Source organism: Catharus ustulatus, chromosome 14 (genome assembly GCF_009819885.2).
Source record: "Catharus ustulatus isolate bCatUst1 chromosome 14, bCatUst1.pri.v2, whole genome shotgun sequence".
NCBI lineage: Eukaryota > Metazoa > Chordata > Aves > Passeriformes > Turdidae > Catharus > Catharus ustulatus.
Window position 1 is genome coordinate 16,587,330 of NC_046234.1, and position 26,504 is coordinate 16,613,833.

The window sequence follows — 26,504 nt, forward strand, 5'->3', positions numbered from 1 at the left end:
GTTAAAATGAAATTACTGCTGTTCCTCATGAGCCAAGACCTGGATTTTTCCATAGCAAATCAGTTAGGAAGGAAGGAGAGGTAAATGGCTCCTGACACAGATCTGTCACCAAACTGGAAACAGGACCTTTTTTGTAGGATTGGTGAATATCATAACAGGAACAGAATTTTCAGATTTTACCTTCACTGCAGAATATGAAAAGAATGTGGTGGATGGGATAGTTTGTATTAATTGAGACTGGTTTTCAGTTATCAATATTGGATACTGGATGCTAGAGACTAAGATCAGCTCACATTCATGCAGTAATGTTTTTGTTCTTTTTTAAAGAACAAATCTTTCTAGGAAAGGGGTTTTTTTTTACAAGATTGTGTACAATTCCATGGTAATCACAGTGTTGCAAATAGAACGTTTCTATTAGACAAAACCCAGGCAATTCTGATAATTATTCTATGATTCCAAGCGCAGATAGGACTGTTCTCTATTTTTCTTTCAGATTTTTCTTCAGCGTGAATGACACGATCCTCACACAGCCAGAACCAAAGAAAGAGTGACTGAGACAACAGCATCACATGGGTGAAGTTCAGACTGATTTTCACCCATGTGATGCTGTTTTATCAACTGGGACACAGGTTAAGCCCCTCCCTTTCTGTTTTTCCACATTTTTGCCTTTCTCGTTGTTTTGAATTAAATTTACACACAGACCCAGCAGAACTCATTCAAATCGTTTCACAAGTTGAACAGTCCCCCAGCCAAAAATCTACCTGGGTGCTGAAGTTTTTGTTGTTTGGGTTTTTGTTGTTGGTTTTTTTTTTTTTTTCTGTTTGGCCCCTAAAAAAAGAAAGAAAGGAAATCCAATTACAGCTTCTTTTGGAGACTTCCACTGTCCTCTGCTGGACTGAGGATAAGCTGGATGGTCTGCAGGAAACCTGCACCAATGTTAGATTTTTCTTTCCATCAGGAGTTGCTTGTGGGCAGAGAATGTGCAAAACAAGAATAGGGAGTGGTTAAAAGAGCATTTGTATATAAGTTGTCACTGCTAATTCTCTTCTGTTTACAGTGGTTCATGTTATGACAAATCCAACCCATCAGTCCATCTGATTACTAGATATCATAGAATCATTTTCTTGGGTCTACTCAAAACATCATCTCATGGGCAGATGTTTTTGTGTCTCCCCAGGTGAATTCTTCAAGTCCATTCCCTGAAGCCAAACAAGGGCGACACTTTTCCAGCGAATCGACGTATTCGCACTCTTCGGCTGAGGACTCGCGGCAGGATGCGGCAGGCAGCAGCCACTCCTCGGGGTGCAGACCCCCCTACCGAGAGCGGCGCTCGTGGCAGGACCTCATCGAGACCCCCTTAACCAGCTCAGGGCTCCACTTCCTCCAGACTGTCCCTCCGGAGGCGGAGTACGTGAGCGGCCGGCCCGCAATGTCACCGGACAAACGGAGACAAGCCACGCTGCCCGTCCAGAGGCGCCACAATTTTGAGCAGGACGGGCCTTTTCCTCTGGTGGAATGTCCAAGGGGACACAGCTCCCACGGGCGGCCCCAGAAACAGCGCAGCCAAAGCCTTCCCCGAAACAGAGACGTCCGCGGGAAGGGACGCGTCAAGTCCATTGACGGGACCGATGACAACCTGGAAGAGACGGTTCCAATTAGAAGGCACAACAGTTTCTGTGCAGAAGGTAAGCTCTGGAGGTGTTCTGATCCACTTTACTGCCATCAAAATCCACAGCAGTGTTGCCACTGTTCTCAGCGAGGATTTTGTGGTTGAACCGCTGGATGTTGGCAAAGACAGGAGTTTGTACTAGAAACACCAGGATGTAGTACTAAAAATTGAGCTCTGGGATGGTGCAACTGTTCTTGTCTCATCAAAACTAACATTTCAGAATGGAGTAATAGGTTAAGATTGCATTGAAGCATTGCTGATTTCAGAGACTTCATCTGAATGATCAGGTTTGTGATTAGGTTTCTTTCTTTCCTTTCAGAAAACATAAAAGAAATTGAAGAAATCACAGATGGCCTGCAGGAGCTGTACAGGACCCTGGAAGAAGCCAGTCTGTCAGCTTTCGGGGAGCAGCGTCCCTCCACCAAGCAGGAGTTCCGCAAGTCCTTCGTGATGCGATGCAACGACCCCGTGATCAACGAGAAGCTGCACCACATCCGAGTCCTCAAGAGCACTTTAAAAGTAAGGCTTTATCAGGGGCTTTGTGTGTGAGGAATGTAAACTGGGAAAGTCTAATTGTGCATCACACAATGATGATGGTTGAAGGGACCTTAAAGCTCATCCAGTGCCACCCCTGCTATAGGCAGGGACATTTCCCACTGCCCCAGGGTGCTCCAAGCTCTGTCCAACCTGGCCTTGGACACTTCCAGGGATCCAGGGCAACCACAGCTTCTCTGTGCTGGGCCTGCCCACCCTCACAGCCAAAAATTCCTTCCCAATATCCCAGCTAACCCTGCCCTCTGGCAGTGGGAAGCCATTCCCCTTTGTCCTTGATGTCACTGTATATCCTTAATCTCTTTACATTTCTATTGTTAATGCTTTTTTCTAGCTTTAAAATTAAGTTTCAAAGAAACTAAAAATCCTTGAAAGCAAACTTGTTTCAGCTTAAGGGGAAAAAAGAGATTATTTGGCATTCTATGTATGCAGGTTGCAGCACGTGCCACAGACTGAGCTGTCAAACAGTTTATGCTGTAACAGTTCCTGAATTTAGGTAAATATCAAAGTTTCCATGGTAGTTTTCCTGGCACTTGGCATTAAACTTAAAGAAGAAATAAAGTGCTAAAATGCAAAATCTCATTTTGACCTGTCCTCTGTCTTTCTGGAATTTTCTAGGCAAAGGAAGGAGACCTCACAGTTATCAACAGCCTTCTGGATGATCCCAACTTAACATCCAAGAAGTTCAAAGATTGGAAATTAAAGAACTATGAGTTTTTCCTGGACATTTGTGAGTACAGTGCTGCTGGGAAGTCTCAAAACGGAGCCTCTGAACTGGCCAGCTCAGCCCCAATGCTGACACACACACACTCCTTCATCGAGACCCACGTGTGACAGGAGCCCCAGCCTGGCTCGCTGCTGGGTGCCCGGACACATGCAGTCACACAAACACTGGTGAATTTATTGCTAAGGTACTCAGCAGTACTGTAAATACTTGGGTAAGAGAATAGTGCCACAGGATGCCTACTACATTGCATGATAAGACAATAATATTCTTTATTAATTTTTTTGTTTGCTATTATCAACCGATGTCCGTATCAAGCTCTGCATTAGAAAGAAGCAGTGCAGAAGTGGAACTGAAAATAAATACCAGTATATTTAAAGTACTGTACTAAAACTCAGCTTATAGTATGAGCTCCTACAATCATTTTATATATTTAGATATATATAAATACATATCTATGTATATAAAATGTAACATGGTAGTTGACATTTCCTTTTAAAATGCCCTAAAGTTCACATTTTCACACATTTTTTTCTTGAGAAAAAAATATAAAAATGAAGACATGAATACATTGGCCACTCTTAGAGATGAACATTTATTTTTGCAACATTTCCAGGTAGTGACCATCTTTGCAAATAAAAGGACAGAGTTATCAAAATGTAAACTCAATCCCTATAGTGTGCCTTAAAATGTACACTGTACATCAAAGAAATAGATCCCAGTCTGGCCCTATGGGCACTCTGTACATGCCATTTAAATACTGTGTTTGTAACGTGCTGTGCCTGCCTTTAAATGAAGGAACACGAGCAAGCAGGTTTGGCACAGAGGTAAGATACGAGTAGAACAATATTGGTTGTTCACTAATGCTGCAACTTAAACTGGTTTTAATAGAATTTGAAGTATTTCATGGTGAAAGAAAGAAAAAAAAAAACATCCGCACTGAGTAAGGTACATACTGCAGGTTTTCATCGTTTCTTCACTGTGAATTTAAGTGACACGTGACTGTGAGTCACAAAATTCAAAAACAGCATGAGAATGAAGCTAAAAAAAACCTCCTGAACTAATCAATTACATTCTGTGATAGACTGACATCTATAGCTGAGTTAGTTATTCAAAATTATGTAATGTCTGGCAATAATTTTTAACTGCTAGCAGTACATTTGCAAGTGGGTGAAGTTATTCAAAACATCGTTCGAAAACCAATCGTGATTGATTGGTTTGGGAAGACACACAAGTCATGCAGTGTATTCCATTTCCTTGCCTGGGTGAGAAAGGTTTGTAAGAACTATATTTTGGGGAAAATATTTGTATTATTGTGGGGGGAAAGATTGTTTTGAATGCTACTGAACATAGATTTCAAAGCCATTCCCAGTTTGCTTTGACTCTGCTTGCTAGAATAGTTCTAAAAGGCAGAATGAAGGGGATGTGAATACAGCTGATGTCATTTCACTGAAACAGATTCACTGATAACTTAGTCACAAGATAAACCTAATTGTCTCTCATCCATCAAGGACTGTAAAATTAATGCAGCTCAGTACAACAGAGGAAAAAATATCATCTCAGTGAGGTCCTAGTATCCAGGAGATTTCATTATCCCAAAGCCAGACCAGGAGAAGACGTCCCTGGTGTTTAGTTCTGTCTCCACAGAGCAGCTGAGGGGGGAAAAAATGTCATGAGAAAGCTCCTGGGCTGAAACAAAGACAGGGAGATCACCTGCTATGGTTATTGTAGGCAAAACAAACCTGACTTGGGGAAAATTCATATATTAACTATTTAAAATACAATTGCATAGTGAGAAACAAAGACAAAATTAAAAACACCTTTCCCTTGCCTCTCCCTTCTTTCCAATCGTAATTTCATTCCTTCATTTGCAGTGAGCAACAGCATAAATTATAGAATCCATTTAGAAATTAATTCATGTTATACATGCAAGCAGTGATGGATGGTCACAGAAATAGTTACATAGATTGAACTATCTAAAATCCTAAATAAATTTAAATATGTCTACTGATTCAAACCCAAAAGATAGTTTGTGCTTTCATAATGAAAATATCTATATTAATTCCAAATAGCTTTCCAAAAGGATTTCAAATGCCACTGCATCATCATTCAAGACATAACTGAGCATATTCAGTGAAGTCACAAGTAAACAGAGAATGCTACTTACAGATACAGCTGAAAATGAGAAATATAATTGGGAAGATAGATTTCTCAGAAATAACACAAGTAATAGGAAAACAGATTATCTCTGTTTTAAGTTTAAATACAATTTCTGTAATATGAATAGATAATAGAGTTCATACTTTTGCTCAGCTTATCTTTAAAAATCTTTCAGTGTCATGAGATCATCATTTGAAATTCTTGGAGTTGTGAGTCTGCATTCTGCTCTTGCAGAGCAGCTCTCAGCAAATGTGATTTGCACTGAATAGGCCAAATAAATTGTCCAGGAGATTCATGAGATGAAATGAGATGAGATACACTGAAGAAATTCCCTCTAATGGGCTTATGATTAACTGGGAGAAAAGTTTGAACCATTTGTCTGGCATTGCTTGTGCCTTAGAGCAAGCAAAATCTAATTGCTAAATTAAGCAATACAAAGACTTTATTCTTTCACAAATGTCAGCTGGCACTTGGAAGCCATCTCACAAGAACTTATCATCCTCCTGGCTAATGCACTCAACCCCACCTTGCAGCCCTTCCCTCTCTGCCACAGGTTTCTTCCTTCTGGGTGTAGGTGCCAATCTAAATGGACTGCAGAGAGGAATGTGCACAGTCACCACAGCACAATTATCTGGATTTTCACCACCTTTGAACTCACGGGAATGCAGAGTGCAATACAGATATTGTATTTAAAAACTCATGCACCAAATCCTGCTTAGGTGTTAAAATATGTCCAATTCTCCTGGACCAACTGTTACTTAAACACACTGTGCAAAGCAGCTGGAATTGTGGTGGTTTTGATGCCATATTTTTAAGTGAGAAAAGAACAAGGCTTGGCTGTTGAGTTCACCAAGGGAAATAAACAGCACGTGTACAATAGATTTATTAATTGACCAGTTTTCCTGCCTGAATTCTCAGGTAAAACTTGGTTTTTAACATATACAACAACATGGAAATGTTGTCTGGATGCGTTTTATTTAACTGGATCTCATTAAAGTTGTTGTCTTCATTCAGAATTCCTGCAGGTAAAATGTCTCAGCCCATAGGCTTTCTCTGACACTCCACAAGCTGAGTCTTTTTGTTACTGGCTATTTTCCATTACAACTGATTTAATGCTACCCCTGAGCTACTGATTCCCCTCCTTTTTTACTACTGTTCTGTATTCAGTGGCATGTCAGATCTTTGAAAGTGTCTTAATAGCTCTCTTGGCATCACTTCCTGAGAGAAACCAGACATTTTTCTTGGTTTCATTATTTTAAGTGAAAACTACCCTGAGCTTGCTCTAATTGACACGAACAAAAATCAGAGGAGCAGGAGGAGGGGGTTGTTATCAGTATATTCAGCTCTGGCTGCTGTCTTTTGAGCTGGAAATGTGGTGCTCCACTGTTTTTTTCCAAGGAAAAAGAAATGAGTGTTGCAGAGAATTGTACATGGCCAGTTAAGCCTATTCTCACTCCTCTCAGTTACAGCAGTTACAGAACACTCATTCTCCAAGCTCTTGTGAAGGACAGTACAGGTACCTTTGAAGGAGTTATTTTACAGTGGCTCTGGGAAGGGCTCACCCTCCTCAAAAATCGTGCAATTCTGCTGCTGACCTTTAGGAGATTTCACTTTAAATGTTAATAGGACCTCTGGGAGAAAAAGGAAGAATCCGGTAGAAATTGTTTAACTCAACACAAATCTGAGGAGAACAGGGAACATTCTTATTTTTGTGTCAAATAATGCAAATCAGGCCAAGATTATCACGTACCTTACTTGCCATATTCTTTCCTCATGTGGTCTTACTGTCTTCCAAGTGATAAAAGCATTTTTTCCGCCAAAAATAGCAGTATTTGTGCCCAAGGTGATATAGCTGGGGGCTGTTGATCCTTGAGGAGGGACAACTCTGCCAGCAGAGCTATTTTGTGATAATTCAGCAACAGTTTGTACAAACCCTTCATGCAGGGGGAACTAAGTCCTTCAAAGATGGTTTGTGTAAAACAGCCCTTGGCTAAGGCATGATGCAGCCCAACAAAACCAGCTCTCCCCCAATCTAGAGGTACCAGCAGGCAATTTAATGATGGTTTAAATACTCAGTTTGTCAGTACAAGCAAGTCTTGTGTCTGTACAGAGGTTCTGGCTGTCCCCAAACCCAGTCCTAGGAAGATTCCCTAAGGAAGAGAGCACAGGCCTGTCTGTATGGCTGGGGCTCAGCTTGAGCCCCATTCAGGGCATACCTGGGTTCCCTCCATTTAGTGTTAGAGAAACAAGTGTTGGCTTGAAGGATTTCATTCTCTCCTCGGTTTTCACAGCAGGGAAATTTTGCTTTAGGGCACAGGTTTCCCATGGTAGATTTTCCATGTTGCACATGCCTTAGGGCATCACCTTCCCTGCTGCCAAATGATGTTTGCATACCCCTAGGACAAAGGATGCTAATAACAGGAAAGACTGGAGAAGCAATATTAGCTATTCATTTATATTCAGTATTAAAACTCTTTTTTCTTGCAGAATGTTTCCCTCACTAAAGCTGGGCTCAGGGTAGGTTTCCCAGGCAGAATGCTGAGGGAAATGTCCTACATCTCCCTCAGATGAATTCATGCTGTGTGGCTGAGGCTCTTGATGGGTGTTAATGGGCACAGATCTGAAAATCCCATCTGAAAATCCCACCTGAGCCATATCAGTTGATGTAGGAAATTTCATGGCTATTTAAACCAAAACTAGTATTATTTAATCCAAAACTTGATTTCCTTAGCTGATGTTTATAATTACTTTCTTTGCTCCCATTGCACACAAGTGAAATGTGATGTTTCTGATCAGTTCCACTCTCTAACATGTGAGCAGGGAACTCTCCACTCTGGATATAACTAATAGATAAAAAACATTTTTTAAAGCTTATTTTCTATATTTTACGGGTTGTACCAGTCTTGCACATCCAGAAGGAGGTTTATAAATAATACTATTTAAACTTTTATCAGGTTTGAAGACAGGTGATATACTACTGGGACCTCCTCTTAATAAAAATGTTTAAACAATTCAGACAGAAACTGCCTTCAGGAAAAGAACCATATTCACTCTTAATGCAGGCCAGACAGATATATCTTTATTTTTATTAAGAACATACATGTGTTAGAAGTGACAGTTAGGGACTTAAAGCATTAATGCCACTGTATGAGCAGTATTTGAAAGAAAGCAATGTTGTAAAAATGATCAAATATGTTGACAACCTGCTGTTTGACCAGCTAAGCCCTGTAGCTTCTGTCCTCACATTTCTAGAATATTGTTCATCCTCAGGCGTTGGTGAGGGTATCAATACAGATCTTTTTACTACCAGTAAATGTGTCTGTCTGAATGCTGCAGATTAACTAAGGATGTCACATTATACATATTAACTACTGCATTTTTTCACTAGCAACCACAAAACAAATACGTCTTAACAAACTGTGTTCGCTGGCCAAAACGCCAGTAAGACCCTGTTACCAGTTAAGACTTCTGTTTTACTGAGAAACAAGGATTAAAAATCTGACGAGAAAACAGGTTAGGATATAAGAGAAATGCACTAGTATTAATAAACGTTTTACATTTGACACATACTGTATTGCAAAGACAATATCCTTGTAAGACCATTAATTGCTGGGCCATAGGTGACTTCCATCTAGGTTACTAAATAGCTAATAAACCTTGTATAGAGCCTTTTTTAGATAACGCTTACATGTATGGAAATGTATGACACCCTTGTACTATGGCTTGCACTTTACTGCATTCAACTGTGAAGTAGGCTGTAGTAATGTCTTTGTATATTCAGGGGTTGAAATACCAAAGCACTGGAGTATTGTTCTGCTGGTGTTCAACCTGTCCCACGTGCTGACAACGTGTATTTTGCAAACCCCACCAACTTCAAATCTTTGGCAAATAACGCTATGGGGTCTCCATGGTCTTTGTTTCTTTGTAAATACAAACATTCTTACCGTTTCGTTAGCAATAGGAGGTTATAAACCAAACTTTCACTAGGACTGTTTTCAATAACAAAAAAACAAAACAAAAAAAAAAAAAAAAATCTATAGCGCCTTGTATAAAAATCATGGAGACTCCATGACCTGTGGGCATTTTTGTTTACAAGCAGTATGTATATATGTATTAGAGGCAGAACTGTTATTTATCACAAAGTTATATTGTGGATGATCCTTTCTTAAATAAATATATGTTTTCTGTCATTAAGAAAAATAAGTATTTTAGAGCCATCTTGAGAAGTTTGAAGCGTCAAGCTTCAAATACAAGTAATCTTCCATGTTTCAGCCTTGTTTTTCTAATCAGCTGGGAGATTAACTGAGAGGCAATGGAAAACCACCTGTCCATGCCAGGGAAAATGCTGGAGTTGGAAGTTTTTTGAGCATTCTGCAACTTTTCTATAATGCCCATCATGCTTAATGCTTTGACGAGCAGATGCTCCATCGGTACTGCAGTAAATCCCTCAGCTCATGGATGCTACAGAGAGAAAAACCAATGGTCTAGACTAATACAGGTCAAACGAGGTTTCAGCCCCTGGATAACACAGTATTTCTTCAGTTTCACAACAGTATTTTTAATTTTATACTTGTCTATGCTGAAAGATGAATAGTTTCTATAGGCAATGAACATTAGGTTTCTTTTTTCCCTCTTTCCAGATGAGTTCTGTGTGAATTACTGTAACCGGCTGCGTTTTCTATCACAGATTAATAACTTGTTAACTTTTTGTGTGTCTACAATGAAAATTTATGAATGGAAAACTTCACTGTGTGTTGCTCACTGGGCATATACCTCATGGTACATTGCACAGACGTGTAAGTTGTAAGTTGCACTGCAACATTAAAAAAAGGAACATATTGCTCTTTTTTCAAAGATATTAACTTATTTAAGAGATATAGTCTGTACATTATTAAAAAAAAAAAACAAAAACATTTATTCTTCCTAAATTCAAACAAAGCTTTTGTTTTGGGGGGAAAAAAATAAAAAAAGTTGTAAACTTCGGTTGTAAATTTGGACTTCAATAAACGAATTATCTGCACTTAGATTGCGTGTTTATGGGGGATTCTGTGAGTGCGATGCGGGCTGAGGGGCATCGCTGTGGATCTGAGGGAGATCCCGGCTGAGGGAGGGCGATCCCTGCACCGGCTGAGGGGAATCCATCCCTGCCCGTTCCGGAGCGATGCCGGCTGAGGGCGATGCCCGGCACGGCTGAGGGGAATCCCTGCCCCGGCTGAGGGGGATCCTTGCCCACCTTAGGGCTGAGATGGCCGAGAAGAATCTCTGCCCGAATTAGGGCGATCCAGCCCCGGCTGAGGGGGATCCGTCCCTGCCCGCTTTAGGGCGATGCCGGCTGAGGGGATCCCTGCCCTGGCTGAGGGGAATCCATCGCTATCCGTTTTGGGGCGATGCCGGCTGAGGGGATCCCTGCCCTGGCTGAGGGGAATCCATCCCTATCCGTTTCGGGGCGATGCCGGCTGAGGGGATCCCTGCCCTGGCTGAGGGGAATCCATCCCTATCCGTTTCGGGGCGATGCCGGCTGAGGGGGATCCCGCTCTGGCTGAGGGCGATGCCCGCCCCGGCTGAGCGGAATCCATTCCTGCCCGTGTCGGGGCGATGCCGGCTGAGAAGGAGCCCGCTCCGGCTGAGGGCGATGCCCGGCACGGCTGAGGGGAATCCGTCCCTGCCCGTTCCGGGGCGATGCCGGCTGAGGGCGATGCCTGGCACGGCTGAGGGGAATCCATCCCTGCCCGTTCCGGGGCGGTGCCGGCTGAGAAGGAGCCCGCTCCGGCTGAGGGCGATGCCCGCCCCGCCTGAGGGGAATCCATCCCTGCCCGTTCCGGGGCGATGCCGGCTGAGGGTGATCCCGCCCGGCCTGAGGGGAATCCGTCCCTGCCCGTTCCGGGCCGATGCCGGCTGAGGGCGATCCCGCCCGGCCCGAGCGCGGTCCCGCCCCGGCCCCTCGGCCCCGCCCGGCGCGGCCCTTCCCGCGCGCCGTACGCGGCGCTGTCCAACATGGCGGCCAAGGTGAGTGTCCGCCCGTGCCCCTCAGGCCGGCGCTGCCCCGGCCCCGCGGCTCCGCTGCCCCTCAGGCTCTGCTCCCGCTCCTCCGCGGGCTCGGGGCTGCTCCGTGCGGCCCCTCGGGAGCGCCCGGCCCGCCCGAAGCTCCTCCGTCCTGGGGGAACAGCCCCCGGTGCCACGGAAGACGGGGTCAGGCGGAGCAGTGGGGCAGTGAGAGGGCTCTGTGGTGGTGTGGGACTTGAGGGAGAAGGAGCTGCTTAGAGGTGCTTAAATTGTGCAATAGGAAATATAAACAGTGTTTCTCTTCTGGTTCTTCTCCATGTACTCGCAGCCCCCGGAACACCTTCACCTCGAGGAATATCGAGATGATAGTTTGCTAGTAACATGATAAAGTGCTAGTGGTGCTGTACATCACTAAAACAAGGCTGTTAAAATCGTGCTGTTACGAGCTAACAGGGTTACAAGTACAGTAGTTTCACGAATACAAGCCGCACGGATTATAAGCCGCACCCCCGGTGCCTCGACAATGTTGCTGTCTTTGTCAATAGATAAGCCGCACCCCGAATATTAGCCGCACTTTCGTTCGTCGCGAGAATCCGTGTGCAGCTTTCACAAATTGGCCAATTAGTAAGAGGATCGCGGCATAGCGGGCTTTACTGGCTCGGGGCGGGGCCAGGCAGGCTCGGCCCGCTCATGGTTGCCGACGGGGCCGGGTGGCCCAGCTCAGCGCCACGGCTCGGCGGGGCTGGCCGGGTGGTGCTGCCGCCGCCGCCGGGCTCGCTGGCCCCCCTCTCCCGTCAGCACCGCCCCGCTGCCGCGTTCGCTCGCCCGGCTGGCAGGGCTGCCGCCGCCGCCGCCGGGCTCGCCGGCCGCCCCGCTGCCGCTTTCGCTCGCCCCGCGCCGCGCCTCGCGAGCGCCGCGCCCGCCCCGCGGCGCTTTCGCGGCTCGCGGCGGCGCTTTCGCGGCTCGCGGTTCGCGGCTCGAAGCTCGCGGTTCGCGGCTCGCGGCTCGCGGTTCGCGGCTCGCGGCTCGCGGTTCGCGGCTCGAGGCTCGCGGCTCGCGGTTCGCGGCTCGCGGCTCGCGGTTCGCGGCTCGCGGCTCGCGGTTCGCGGTTCGCGGCTCGAGGCTCGCGGTTCGCGGTTCGCGGCTCGCGGCTCGCGGTTCGCGGCTCGCGGCTCGCGGTTCGCGGCTCGCGGCTCGCGGTTCGCGGCTCGCGGCTCGCGACGGCGCTTTCGCGGCTCGCGGTTCGCGGCTCGCGGTTCGCGGTTCGCGGCTCGCGGCTCGCGGTTCGCGGCTCGCGGCTCGCGGTTCGCGGCTCGCGGCTCGCGGCTCGCGGCTCGCGACGGCGCTTTCGCGGCTCGCGGTTCGCGGCTCGCGGCTCGCGGCTCGCGGCTCGCGGCTCGCGACGGCGCTTTCGCGGCTCGCGGTTCGCGGCTCGCGGTTCGCGGCTCGCGGCTCGCGGCTCGCGGCTCGCGGCTCGCGGCTCGCGGCTCGCGGCTCGCGGCTCGCGGTTCGCGGCTCGCGGCTCGCGACGGCGCTTTCGCGGCTCGCGGTTCGCGGCTCGCGGCTCGCGACGGCGCTTTCGCGGCTCGCGGTTCGCGGCTCGCGGCTCGCGGTTCGCGGCTCGCGGCGGCGCTTTCGCGAGCGCCGCTTTCGCTCGCCCCGCCGGCAGGGCTGCCGCCGCCGCCACCAGGCTCGCCGGCTGCCCCCTCCCGTCTGCACCGCCGCCGCGTTTCCTCGCCCTGGCCGGCACTGCAGGCCCCCGCACCGCCGGGCTCCCCCACGCTGCTGGCCCCGATTCTGCTGGGCTTCCCCCGCTGCCAGGCAGCCCCACCCGCCGGCCTTCCTGCTTCTGCCATGCTCCCCTGCGCTGCTAGCCCCAGTTCTCCCGGGCTCCCCCGCCCTGTTGGCTCAGGCTCAGCCGCCCGCCCCCCACACTGCTGGCCCCGCCTCTGCCAGGCTTTCCCACCTCTGCCGGGGCCGGCTGGGCTCCAGCTTGGCTTGGGGCTGCCGCGGGCTCTCACTTCCGTGTTGGCAGCTTTTAGAATTTTGTTAATAGATTAGCCGCCCCGGAATATTAGCCGCACTTCCGGGTTTCCACCAAAATTTTGGTCAAATTGGTGCGGCTTGTATTCGTGAAATTACTGTATCTAAAATATCTCTGGATGTAGGAATAATACAGTGTCTTTCAACAGAAAAATGTGCGTGTGAAGGTCTGAGCTTTCCCACAAATATTTAGACAGCTTTTCCAGTGTCCCCATCAAATTGATGAATAGGTGCACTCACATGAATCTTCATATTTACTTTTTAAAAGCATTTAAAATGTGTATAAATCTGCAGAGGAAAGGATGATGCCAACGAGGACAGACAGAAATTAAAGCATTTTACTTTTGTTTATTATGGAAAAATAAACTGGTTTTTGGCTTTGCTGTCTGGCTGGGTGACCTTGAAGTAGTTTGGCTCAGTACATAAATCTGAATGATTGAGATCATGCCTTTAGTGAAGTGATGTAATTTAATTTTCTTTACTATTTACTATGAGAGACTTATTAATAAGAGTTTTATTCTTCTTAAGATTTCACTCTCTGTGGGTCAATATCTGGCAGACCAAGATTAAAACCAAATCCGTGGAGTGTCAGTGAGTTGAGGTGAAGTGGAAGGATCTGTTCCACTTGTGTGGGGCTTTTGGTGCTTATCATCAGAGATTAATAAATGCACACCTGAGTTAGGATACTGGGTTTGGCCTACAAACTTCTGGCAATCATCATGTCTCGTGTAACTTCTGGAAATTAAACCAAAGGGATGTGAGAGAGTTTTGTGATACATCTCAAGACATCTGAGTGGTAGGAGAAGGTCAAACCTATGACTCTTTATTCTTTAATTAACGTTTTTTTCATTGAAAATATGATATGAGGTAGCTGCTAAATTTTAATCTTATTTTAACCTGGCTAGTAGATTCCCATTTGTGATAGAGAACTCATGTATTTTTTAATACACATCCATACATCAGATTTTTGCATGTCTTCCCTCCTTTGATTCCACTTGTTTTGAGGCAGCTCCTGCCTTCAGGGCAGGTTTTCTGTCTCCAGTTCTTGAAGCAAGCACACAGAATTTGCAGTTTCAGTGGGAAACAATGTCTTGGAGATTAGCATAAATTAACTACATGGTTTTATTATGATTTAGTTTGTATTCTGCATCTTCTGAGTGGAAGGTAGTGAATTCTTTATAGTCATGTAGCTTTTTAACTTTTTTTTTAAATAGAATCTATACTTTTGATCGTTGATAAGATTTCAACACTTTGAAGCAGATTGTTTGAATTGCAAAGACTTAAAGCCAAAATTATCCAGGTACATTTGACAGTTTTATTCTATTTTGATTAGTCTTACTCCAGTTCTCTACAGAGGAGTAGCTGTAACAATTCTCTGCTGGAGAGCATATAATGCATTTCTTCAGCAAATAATTGCTGTTGAGGCTTCTCATCAAAAATATTGCCATGTCTGTCTATGGTGTGCTTTTTATGCTTGGGGGAAAAACAATCCTTCAGGTTATCAGTGTTGCAGGTCAGGAATTTGGCAGTGGTGGTACAGGGAATCTTTTAATAGTGGCCATTGGCCTTTCCTTGTGGTGGTGTTTAGCTGTGTGTCTGTGCAGAATTCATCTCCAGAAATGTCACCTGGCTTCCTGGCTTTTGTAGCTGCAGCAATTTCCTGAATGCCTCAAAAAGAAGACTTTTATTTATTTGTAAGTCAGTTATCAGCTGATGTTGTGGAGTCATTCTGCTGGCTGAACATGTAATTCCAGGGTGTTGCAGGTGTTTTTTTCCGTGTTTCTCTCCTAATGTTTGATGTAACAATATAATCCTGCCATTTCTAACTTCTGTAAAAGCTTTGATAGGTAAAATACTTTATGGTTTCTTTAGCTAAACAATATATGCTTTTCCTTGTTTAATACATAATGCCTCATAATTAACTTATAATAAAATAATTTCAGTAAATTAGTACTAGAAACAACTTAGCTAATTGAGGTCTTTTTAGTGCCCCTTGTGATTAGATAAGGAACAGGACAAACAGCTCCATGCAGTGAAGCCTCTTTAGTGTAGTCAAGGTGATGTTGCTTTTTTTTCACTCTGGTTCTTTGTGATTTCAGTAGAGAGGAGTGAAACCCTCTTGGGATAACTGTGCCAGTGTAAATGTTAGCCAGTACAGCTGTTTCCTTGGATCTTTAAACATTTATGTGTTTGTCTGCAGGCACCCAAAGTAAAGCAATTACTGTCAGTCAGGAGCTGGACCACTTTGATCATTCCCTGTATTGCTTTCTCTTTTACATTGAGCACAGAATCCAGTGTGACTTTTAAATATATATATATTTTTAAGTGAACAGTACAACTTTTTCATGCTCTGTCACTTTCAAATTCAATTTTCCTTCTAGTGTCTACTGAAAATCAGTGTCTTGTTCTGGCAGCATGCTGTATGGAAACAAACAATCTGAATTATGACAGGTTTAAAACAGTTTTTCTTTACTAATTCTTCAGAAATGGAGTTCCTGCATGCTGAGTAAATTACAACTGAATTTACCCTAACAGGTGATGGAAGCACCAGCATGGCTTTGAACACAAAGTTCTTCCTGGGATTTTAGAATAAAACTTTGGTCAGGGACATTAACCTTTTCTTTACCATTATAATTTGAGAAAATCTTTGTGTAAGCCAGAAGACATTTCTAAAAGGCACAATGCTTTAAAGAGTTTTTAAAAGTGACTCGTTATTCCCATATTTGATCACTTCCAAGGGAAATTTTAATTTCAGCATTAAGACTCCCTTTTTTCATCTCTGTGTCCCAGGTGGCAAAGCTGGCAGCTGTTTCTTCTGGGCTGCCATTTGTATATATTACTGTATATGCAGCAGCAGCAAAGGAATCCAAAAGTCAGCTGGTGAAGCCAGATAAGGTATGAATCTTCCTCTTCTTGGGTCTTTAAAATAATACTAGAAAAATCTGCAGCTCTGTCCATTGAATTATATCACCCAGTAACTAAAATACACAGCAGAGTAATACTTGGTAATAAATAACTGGTCACTATAGCTCAAATGAAACACTAAATTAGTAAAGTTTTATCTAATTTTTGTTATTACAGTATTTCAAAAATGAAGCCAGAAAAGGTGAAAATGGAATTCTTACTGATGATTCCTTTTCTAATGTGCAATTTCTAGTAATACACAGATCCATCTTCTAATGATTCTTGCTCATGCCTTTGATTCATACTGTGTAATTTTACTCCTTAGAACCTACACAATTGTTTGTTTTCATTTCTAAAGAGTGAAGCCCCACTTGAGTAGAGTCACTTTGGAGCTCTACAAGTTCATCATTCCACCTAGAGGCTTTGTTTGCCGTGATGGGAACACTGAGGGTTTGCAGGCTTGACAAACTCCTTGAAATGCAGCAGCTGCTGAGAGCAGAGAGCTGTCCCTGCTGTTCAGCTGTGCCTTTGTTTGCAGCTCCCCATTTACAGTGCTCCCCCCCTGAGGTCCAGGTACATGGAGGAGCAGCCTGGGCTCCTGCAGCAGCAGCTCTCAGCCCTGCGGAGAACGACCCAACACTACTTTGGGTGGTGCCAGGTAAGGGATGCTGCACCCAACCTTTCCTGCAGTTCCCCTCAGCACTCCACTAAAAAACCACGTTACTTCCCCCTGGAGGGGTTTTTTTGGCAGTTCTTTGTCTTAGCATAAGAGTTTTGGATGGGAAAATGAACCCTCTTTCTGCAGCAGGAGTTATGTCAGTAAATTCTTGCTGGTAGAATTTGAGGGTGTTTTGGAATGTGAAATTCCAGGTGCTGTCCACAGAGAGGGAGCTGCTTCCAAACAGCAGTACCTGACAAAAAAGAGAAAACAGAATGCATCCCATGTGTCTGTTGCAGCAGGCTGTTCCTCAGGAGTTGTCAGAAACACCTCCCAGCTCTTTACTGCGTGTTCCAGCTGGAGAGGGAACTGTGGTGCCTGTCACTGCTTTTGAACTGGGGAACAGCAGCTTCACCCTGGCCTTTGGCAGGAGATTTTGTGCTTGTGTTTTGCTTTTGCAAGAAAATGTAGAACCTAATAGATGAAAAAGAAAGATTAAAAATGTCTTCAAAACGAATTTTCTATAAATTGGGATTCTACTGATCTGTGAAAATGTTGTCAGTGTCTGCATGACTGAAATACTCTTGTTATAAATCTACCAAACTTTTTCATGCCATTAATCATTGTGAGTTCCTGACACTGAGTAGCAGTGACCTCTGGTGGTACAAATTCAGTGTTGCTCTTTCAGTTTTCCTGGGGAGGTCTCTAGGGAAGAGAAGATTGTACAGTAGTTTCACGAATACAAGCCGCACGGATTATAAGCCGCACCCCCGGTGCCTCGACAATGTTGCTGTCTTTGTCAATAGATAAGCCGCACCCCGAATATTAGCCGCACTTTCGTTCGTCGCGAGAATCCGTGCGCAGCTTTCACAAATTGGCCAGTTAGTAAGAGGATCGCGGCATAGCGGGCTTTACTGGCTCGGGGCGGGGCCAGGCAGGCTCGGCCCGCTCATGGTTGCCGACGGGGCCGGGTGGCCCAGCTCAGCGCCACGGCTCGGCGGGGCTGGCCGGGTGGTGCTGCCGCCGCCGCCGGGCTCGCTGGCCCCCCTCTCCCGTCAGCACCGCCCCGCTGCCGCGTTCGCTCGCCCGGCTGGCAGGGCTGCCGCCGCCGGGCTCGCCGTCCGCCCCGCTGCCGCTTTCGCTCGCCCCGCGCCGCGCCTCGCGAGCGCCGCGCCCGCCCCGCGCCGCGCCCGCCCCGCGGCGCTTTCGCGGCTCGCGGCGGCGCTTTCGCGGCTCGCGGTTCGCGGCTCGCGGCTCGCGGCTCGCGGCTCGCGGCGGCGCTTTCCCGGCTCGCGGCTCGCGGCTCGCGGTTCGCGGCGGCGCTTTCCCGGCTCGCGGTTCGCGGCTCGCGGCGGCGCTTTCCCGGCTCGCGGTTTGCGGCTCGCGGCGGCGCTTTCGCGGCTCGCGGTTCGCGGCTCGCGGTTCGCGGCTCGCGGCTCGCGGCTCGCGGCGGCGCTTTCCCGGCTCGCGGTTCGCGGCTTGCGGCGGCGCTTTCCCGGCTCGCGGTTCGCGGCTCGCGGCGGCGCTTTCCCGGCTCGCGGTTCGCGGCTCGCGGCTCGCGGCTCGCGGTTCGCGGCGGCGCTTTCCCGGCTCGCGGTTCGCGGCTCGCGGCGGCGCTTTCTCAGCTCGCGGTTCGCGGCTCGCGGCGGCGCTTTCCCGGCTCGCGGCTCGCGGCTCGCGGTTCGCGGCGGCGCTTTCCCGGCTCGCGGTTCGCGGCGGCGCTTTCCCGGCTCGCGGTTCGCGGCTCGCGGTTCGCGGCTCGCGGCTCGCGGCTCGCGGTTCGCGGCTCGCGGCGGCGCTTTCCCGGCTCGCGGTTCGCGGCTCGCGGTTCGCGGCTCGCGGCGGCGCTTTCGCGAGCGGCGGCGCTTTCGCTCGCCGGGCGGCGCTTTCGCGAGCGCCGCTTTCGCTCGCCCCGCCGGCAGGGCTGCCGCCGCCGCCACCACGCTCGCCGGCCGCCCCCTCCCGTCTGCACCGCTGCCGCGTTTCCTCGCCCTGGCCGGCACTGCAGGCCCCCGCACCGCCGGGCTCCCCCACGCTGCTGGCCCCGATTATGCTGGGCTTCCCCCGCTGCCAGGCAGCCCCACCCGCCGGCCTTCCTGCTTCTGCCATGCTCCCCTGCACTGCTAGCCCCAGTTCTCCCGGGCTCCCCCGCCCTGCTGGCTCAGGCTCTGCCGCCCGCCCCCGACACTGCTGGCCCCGCCTCTGCCAGGCTTTCCCACCTCTGCCGGGGCCGGCCGGGCTCCAGCTTGGCTTGGGGCTGCCGCGGGCTCTCACTTCCGTGTTGGCAGCTTTTAGAATTTTGTTAATAGATTAGCCGCCCCGGAATATTAGCCGCACTTCCGGGTTTCCACCAAAATTTTGGTCAAATTGGTGCGGCTTGTATTCGTGAAATTACTGTATTTTATAATTGAATTTTCTTATACAGTTGGTGTCCAAGTGTTTTCCTGCTTTGCAGTTCCTGACGTTAAAGATTTTTTTAAATTAATTGTCAATATAAGTTTTAAAAATGTAAATGTTTGTCACAAAGAGGGTAGATCTCTGCACAGCCTTTCTAGAAGGTCACTGGTTTGGGTTTTTTAAATTACACAATGCTGAGATACATGTTGAGCTACTTTTGCAGAGATTTTACTTTCTGGTTTTGTTCTCTCTTTCTTTGTAGAGTGTCTATGTCTTTGTTAAAAATGGAATCATGAGTTCAATTCAGTTTGGACAAGGTAGGCAAGTCACATATCTGTCTCATTTCATTTATATAAACTCTCAGTAAAATTAAAATTTTCACCTTTATTTCTTAAGTGGGAAATAAAATGAAATTACTGAGTTGCCTTGCTTCTTTTTGTGTTTTTTTCCCAATTCTTAGATGCTTATGTTTACCTGAACAACCCTCCCCCAGATTTTCTTCCCAAAGCTGCTGTAATTACAGTGTCAGGCCTGGCTGGTTTAGTGCTGGCAAAAAAAGGTAGGGTTTGCCTGTTTTCATTGTTGGTCTGTGGGGTATGGAGCATGGTGGAACATCCTGTGTGACTAAAAAATCCTTCCTGGTAAAGGAAGGGGAATTGTTGATTGCTGTTAGGAGCTGGCTGAGAGCTGACAGAGCAGGACTAGACAGACTAATGATACAGCTCTTCTCACTCTTCATAATACTGGAAAACCTAGTTTGGGATTACTTCTCTTTCAGAATATCAGTGTCTCCTGCATTTAATTGCTACAACTGCTTAGTTTGCATTTCATTTTTGTCTAATTGCTCAAAATATTTGGCTTTGTACAGGTTCTAGATTTAAGAAAATTGCTTATCCATTGGGACTTACTACTGTAGGATATTCTGTTTGTTACCCAGCTCAGTCAGTGGTCATTGCTAAGGTGAGTCTCTGGTTTTATCTGTGTCCATTTCCAGCATGGTGGGACAAGTTTGGATCCTTTAACCTGGTGCTCCATCTATTGTGCCAACATTGCCAGCACACTGTTTGCTGATCAGGGTTTGATTTCATTTGGAGTAGGTGGAGTTAGCATGGAAATGTTTCCTGTGGATTCCTAATACCAATTGAAACATTTACAATTTGCTTGATGTGAGGGAAATATGCACTAGATCTGGAAAAGTAGATGCCTTAATGTGGGGTCAAGCATATTCTCATGCAAACATGATAAATTTCATTTGAATAGTCTGTCTTTGTATTTTAAATGCTGTTGTTAAATTATGTTTTTCTTAAAAAATAGGTAACAGGGAAAAAGTTACTTTGTGCAAGTCATGAGACCTATGAGGCTGTGAGGTCACTGTGGGCAGACAAGGAAACTGCCACCAAGGTAGGACTGGGAAGTAATGATAACTCACACGTTGACAGGGAGCTTAGAAAGTTGTGGACTCTTCTGCTGATGCTGTTCAGGGTTTACTGATGGTGTTAAGCAAGGCACAAACCCCAATCTGATCTTTTTGTTGCTTAATTATTTTTACACCTTTCACATCAGTAGATACTGAGATCCTCTCTGGAGTCCCCCAATGCATGCAGGGTGCACAGGATAAGAACGAGTTTCTCTTAGAGCTCCTTTTCTATTAAAGGATCCATTTTCGTTCAAGCTTTGGTCTTAGGCAGCTCCTGAATAAAGACACTCAGGGTTACAGTAGGTATGAGAGGCTGGTGAATGTACTCTGTGATATGAATTGTCCATGTCTGATTTATTTCTTCTCCTTGTCCTGTCCTCATTGCAGCCATAGTGCATAAATGGCCAGTAACCTCTTCATATTGACCTGCTACATATGGAAAAGTTATCAGGGTTTTTGACATTCTCTTCCCCACTATAACCTCCTCTTTCAGAGCAGGTTTTCTATCTCTGACATAATTCTTGTTCTCCTCAGAATTTCCTCTAGTTTCTCTGCTTTTTCTGGTTTTAGAAGATTTTGTGTTGTTTCTGGTTTTAAGTGCAATGGTCAAAATAAGACACAGTAAACAGCTGAAGCCTTGCCAGCAGAGAGTAGAGGGCAATATGAACCTTCTGCAAATTAGAGATGGAACTTGGGTTAGTAATCCCAGAATTAAACGTGGGGTTTATCCAACCTGAAAGGGTTTTTTCTCAAGTGGACATTTATAAAACCTTGACAAAAGTAGCACTTCCCAAGTAAAATTGCAGCTTTGCACAGTAATTTTTCATTGCTCTTTTCAAAGAAAATTTCATTTTTTCAGTTACATTAACATGTAGAAGTATTTTGCTTTAAATTTACAATGCTCATTGGCATGCAGTCCTCACCTGTTATTTCCTCTGAGAAGCACAAATGGAATTCTGAGTTTTGAAAATGAGATTCAGATAACTGTCATTAAACTGATAGCAAAACAAGGATTGATGTGGTACAGACACTTTTATTAACTTCATTTTTCCCCTGAGTGAAGCCTCTTCCCAAGACACATTATTTCTCATTACTAGGGTGTAACCAGGATTTATCCTTCCATCTTTTGCTAACTAGGGGTAGTAAGTGTTCTGTAAACACTCAGGGCTCTTTCAGTCTAGTGGAAGGCTAAAGGCTCCTCATCTGGAAATGAACTTGTGAAGTTCTGGGAGGGTCTCAGGTAAAAGCACAGCTTCAGTCCTCAGTGTATACTCATGCAAATTCCCTTCTACATGAATTTATTCTATCTGATCTGTGGGGTTCCATGCATTTTACTTTTTCCAGCTGTGTCCCTTGTGTGCAGCTGACTAGTTGAATATCATTGTATGATGTCATATCTGAAAATAATTCCATTAAAGATAAGCTCCCAGACTTGAAAGCTTTATTTTGCAATAATGTATTAAGCATATACCCATGTGCTTTCTTTTATTAATGTTTGGTTCACAGCTGCAGCAAGAGTCAAAACCAATTATGCAAGAAGATAAGAAAAAGAAGGGAATTTCTAGTACCAAACCTGAGTCTGCTGTTGAGTCAAGATCATTTAACAGAACAGAATCTTCTCCAGCAGAGTCTTGGAGTAATGAAGATCCAGTGCCTTCATCAGGTGAATTAAACATTTCAAGTGTAATCTCAGGGCAACTTGCAAATCCAATTAGTTGACTTAATTTTGCACTTACTCTGGCTCTAAACTGGAGCAGGCTGTCAGTGCATATTATTCTTGAGAGCATATTTTATATGCTGTCATTTAATACATATTTCAGAGCCTCAGGGAGGTGATAATTTTCTCACTGTGGACCCTGTCATAATATTGGAATTATATATTTGCTGTTCTCTCTCAATAATGTCAGAGAACCAATATTCTTGTGAACTTTTCTTGTAAACCAGGTTCTTTCATAGGCCAAAATAAGGAATAATCCAAATGCAAGACAGACAAAAAGGTTTTAATTTGGATTATAAATAGAAAATTGAAGTTTCAAATGGATTTCATTACTTTTACACTCTGCTAACAATACAGAGATGATCCATGGTGGAATAAAAGGGGAATGTGGAATTGAGAAATGCATTGGATTTTATTTTGCTGGGTTTTCTGCAGTGGTTCCTTGTGCACCATAAGGGGTTGAGATAATCAACTAGATCTTGTAACAGCCTATTTAACAGACAAAAATTTCTTAGTCCAATTTTTAAGAGAAAACAGTGGAATTACCTATTAAAGCAGAACTACATTTGTTTTTAAATATTGTTACCTTTTGTAAGGTATTTTATTTGTTACAAGGAAATCACTTGGAAGGAAGGAATTGTTACCAGAGATTTTTTTTTTTCTGAAAAGCAAGCAGAACCTACTTGGATGAGGATTTTAATATTTTTTTCCTTTATTTTCAGTGGAGTATGCATTCACATCTTTGCTTTGCACCTGAATTTTTTCTGATTTAGTTTGTGGAATGCTTTGATCTGTTTTTACACTTGCTCCAGGCCACACTGTCTTTATTGGGTTTGTGTTTATAGATGTGTCGTTGCTTTCATAGGTGGAATTAGTTCATGTCCCTAATGCAGCCAAAAATATCCCTGCCCTAAATGAATCTGTGCTCCCAGAGATGTTTATTTTCTCAGTCCAAATGGGGCAAAGCTTTCAGGAGAATGTAACACCCTTTGTAGCTGGAAAAGAAGCAGATCAGGAGCAGGAACAGCCCCAGAAAAGCTGCATTTATATTCCCCTAGCTCCTCTGGAGCTGCAGTATCATTAAATATTTCAGCCTGGGCACTGTCCTTTATGAGTGGGAGAGTTCAGGCTTTTACTAAACTCAGTTCATGGCTTGTGGAAGTCATGAAGTGAAACTGGGTGAGAGTGTTTGCCTTCATTTGGAATTCTCGCCATCTGGCAGAGCTCAGGGGAGATCTGGCAGGGTTGGTTTTGGGAGCCAGCTCTGCTCCTGGGAGCACTGGGGCAAGAAACACTGGGGATTTTTTTCCATGCCTCAAACTTTCCCTCCCTTTCCATGTGTTGGGCAAAGCATCACAATTTCCTCTCTCCCTCTGCTGGGTTAGGAAGTGGTGTTGGAGAGGGAGAAGAGGTCCTGCTCTCCATCCACAGCTCTGCTCAGCATTCCAACATGCCCTCATCCTCCTCTATCACTTCTTAACACACTCTGAACTAGAACAGACAGATTTTGATCTTTTCTAAGTGTTTGGAAATTCTCAAAATATATCACTAACCTTTTTTTCCTTACAGCTCAAGTATATGCACACTTTTTGACCATATTTCTTTACTATCTCTAACAGGAACAGTGAAGACATCAAAATTTAAGGCTGATCCAAAACTTACAGACCATGGTCAGTCCAGCCCAGAAGATGCAGACATGTACAGCACCAGGAGCTAAGCCAAGTCTCCTTTACAAACTGCAAAATGTTACAGGGGGAGGGAAGAAGGGAAGGAATAATCTTTACAATACATACTCTGTAAGGTATAATTTCATCAGATCTTTTCTTATCTCCAGTTTGTATTATTGACTTACATGATTCATTTAAGTGCTTATTTTGTTCCTGACTCCATATAAGCAGTGGGAATTCACTCAGTGTCATTAGTGAGACACTGAGAAAACAAGATTTGTCAGTGTCTTCTCCCAGTGGGGCTTCTCTGTGCCAAACTTGCTAATAAATGTCACTTCACAAAGGATATTTGAAAATGCAAACATATCTCTGCTTTGGCTCAGATGTTCATTGATCTAAATGTAGAATGTGAGGGATGGGGTTTGCAGAGGCTTCTTTGTCTTTTATTTTTCAGCTCTGGAATGAAGTGCAAGTTCCTGCTGGTCTGAGTATCCTTAAAATCTCCCTGGTTATATCATGTGAACAGCATTTACTTTAAAGCCTGTGTAAAGAATCACTTTTCTTTCACTACAAAATAATTTGGTACTGTTTGCCTCTCTCACAAAGGTGAATGGAAGCAACTCCTTGTCCTGCACACCTCTGCTGTGTTCAAATGTCTCTGAAGTTGGGCACAAACACACAACTGGTCTCTAAAGATCCTTTCTAGACTATGCAACAGCTTTCACCTACTTGTAATACTTGCAAGACCTGTGTTTGAATTGCTTAATCCATGAAGCTGATACTGAATTTATATAAAGCCCATTAGAAGTTTTTAGGAAGTTGGAAATCTGTACTGTCTGCTGACAGACAGTAAAAATGCTGAAGTAGGAGGCAGCCAACTCTTTCATCCCACAAGTTTGTATTCAATATCTCATTGATTTGGGTAGGATTTTTGTGAAATTCTGTGTTTTTCCATAAGAATGATATTAGAAATTAAGTTTTCTAGGATGAAACTTTCAAACACTGCTTTTACCATGGTGTACATCCCTGTATTTGTGTTCATCCTCCATTTCTCTTCATTCTGTTACCTTTCAATGAATGAAAATATGGGCTTTGCTGTAAAACTGAGAGGGAAGCAAGAGAAACCATATGAACAGATAGGATGGAAGGGTAAAGCCTGAAATGCTGCTCAGTGTTCTCAGCACTGGGGTGTGATGGGATATTTGCTCCTCCAGAAGAAGAAATTTCACAACCTGATTCCTTCTCCAAGGCTGCTAATGCAAAGGCAAATGACCAGTGAAATAAAGGCAGAATTCCTGTGTCCCTGTGGGATCAACAAAGTTGTGAGGAGATGCTGCAGGATGGAATGTGCAGAGGGCACACATGGTGAGTGAGCAAAAGAAGAAAAGCTTTTAGGGTGGGTCAGAAACAAAATGGATATTTTAAAATCCAAATTTCAGATGAAGTGTTGGTCTTTGTTACACAGAGTTCAGTGCAAGGTGAAGTCAGAAAATGTGAAGTTTAAAAGAATTCTGTTAGTTACACTTGCCTGGGACAGCTGACAGGATTTAATGTGTTTTGTTTCTTTAATCATCTCTTAAAGACCCAGGTTGCTGTCAGAATCCAGGCAGCAATCAGAGGATATTAAATCAATCTTCAGGGAGCTCCTGGACAGGACACATTTAGTGTTTCATCACAGAGAGAGGACTAGAAAAATTAGATGGCTGGGCTTCATACACCATTTCAAGGGAAACAGATGAGACATAAGTGAAAATTGTAAAGGAATTATCATTTTTAAGTGCATGACTGGATGCCAGAAACTGTATTATCTGTCTCCCTTTGATAACATTCTAGATAAAAACATAAAGGAAAAGCCATCTGCTCTACTCCTAAATTGTTAAATTCTAACTTTGAGTGATGTGCTACCACAGCAGGTCAACAAGAAAGGTAAGATGATGCAGATTTGCTTGGATTTTGCAGGAGTTTACTGTGGTGGGATTTTTCAGGACATAATGAAAAGCTCTGCCCAGGAATTGGTCTTGTGGGAGCAGGGAGAGGAGCTGCCTTGGATTGCTGGTATGGAACCAGCCCAGGAGAGCAGGACTTGGGACACTGCCCTGTGCCAAAAACTGCCCTGGCACTTCCCAGGTTGTGAGGGCATTTCCACTCAGATCTGGTGATACAGCTGGGGCTGTGGGGTCTGCAGATGTTGGGTTGGGCAGGCAGGTGTTCCATGCAAGCCCCTTCCATTGCAGCCCTGATCCTGTTCATGCTGGGCATGGTCCTGGGGCTGCATTTCAGTCTCAGATGACTCCTGTCAGTGGGGATAGAACTGCCCACTGTGATGGACAGCATGAGGGAGGCAGTACTGCACTCCCTGGGCTGTGTCATTTTTTGGTTGGTGAGAGGAGTGAGCACAAGATTATTGCAGCTCAGGGTTTGACCCATCCCTGGAAGTGCCCAAGGCCAGGTTGGACAGGGCTTGGAGCAGCCTGGGATAGTGCAAAGTGTCCCTGCCATGGCAGGGTGGAAGAAAATGGGCTGTGAGGCCCTTCCTACACACAGCAGTCAATGGTGATGCAGCTGCTGCTGTTATTGTCACTTTTAATTTATT

General features: G+C 45.4%; 2 protein-coding genes across 3 annotated transcripts in view; both read left to right on the forward strand.

The window, feature by feature from the left end:
- The window catches only part of LOC117002782 (connector enhancer of kinase suppressor of ras 2-like), a 165,259-nt gene extending 155,128 nt beyond the window's left edge, over window positions 1–10,131 (forward strand). For both annotated transcript variants that reach the window (XM_033072191.2, XM_033072192.2), the window contains 3 exons: window positions 1,178–1,685; window positions 1,989–2,188; window positions 2,840–10,131. In XM_033072191.2, coding sequence (XP_032928082.1) covers window positions 1,178–1,685; window positions 1,989–2,188; window positions 2,840–3,055 — 924 coding nt within the window. In that variant the 3' untranslated portion in view covers window positions 3,056–10,131. The remainder of the gene's footprint in view (window positions 1–1,177; window positions 1,686–1,988; window positions 2,189–2,839) is intronic.
- A 920-nt stretch (window positions 10,132–11,051) lies between these two features.
- Window positions 11,052–24,277, forward strand: APOOL (apolipoprotein O like). Its single transcript, XM_033072630.1, has 9 exons — window positions 11,052–11,111; window positions 15,942–16,046; window positions 16,594–16,713; window positions 19,373–19,427; window positions 19,571–19,669; window positions 19,979–20,070; window positions 20,425–20,511; window positions 22,034–22,190; window positions 23,864–24,277. Exons 1-9 carry the CDS (start codon window positions 11,100–11,102, stop codon window positions 23,959–23,961), a joined length of 825 nt encoding a protein of 274 aa, XP_032928521.1. The 5' UTR covers window positions 11,052–11,099; the 3' UTR covers window positions 23,962–24,277.
- The last annotated feature ends 2,227 nt before the right edge of the window (window positions 24,278–26,504 follow it).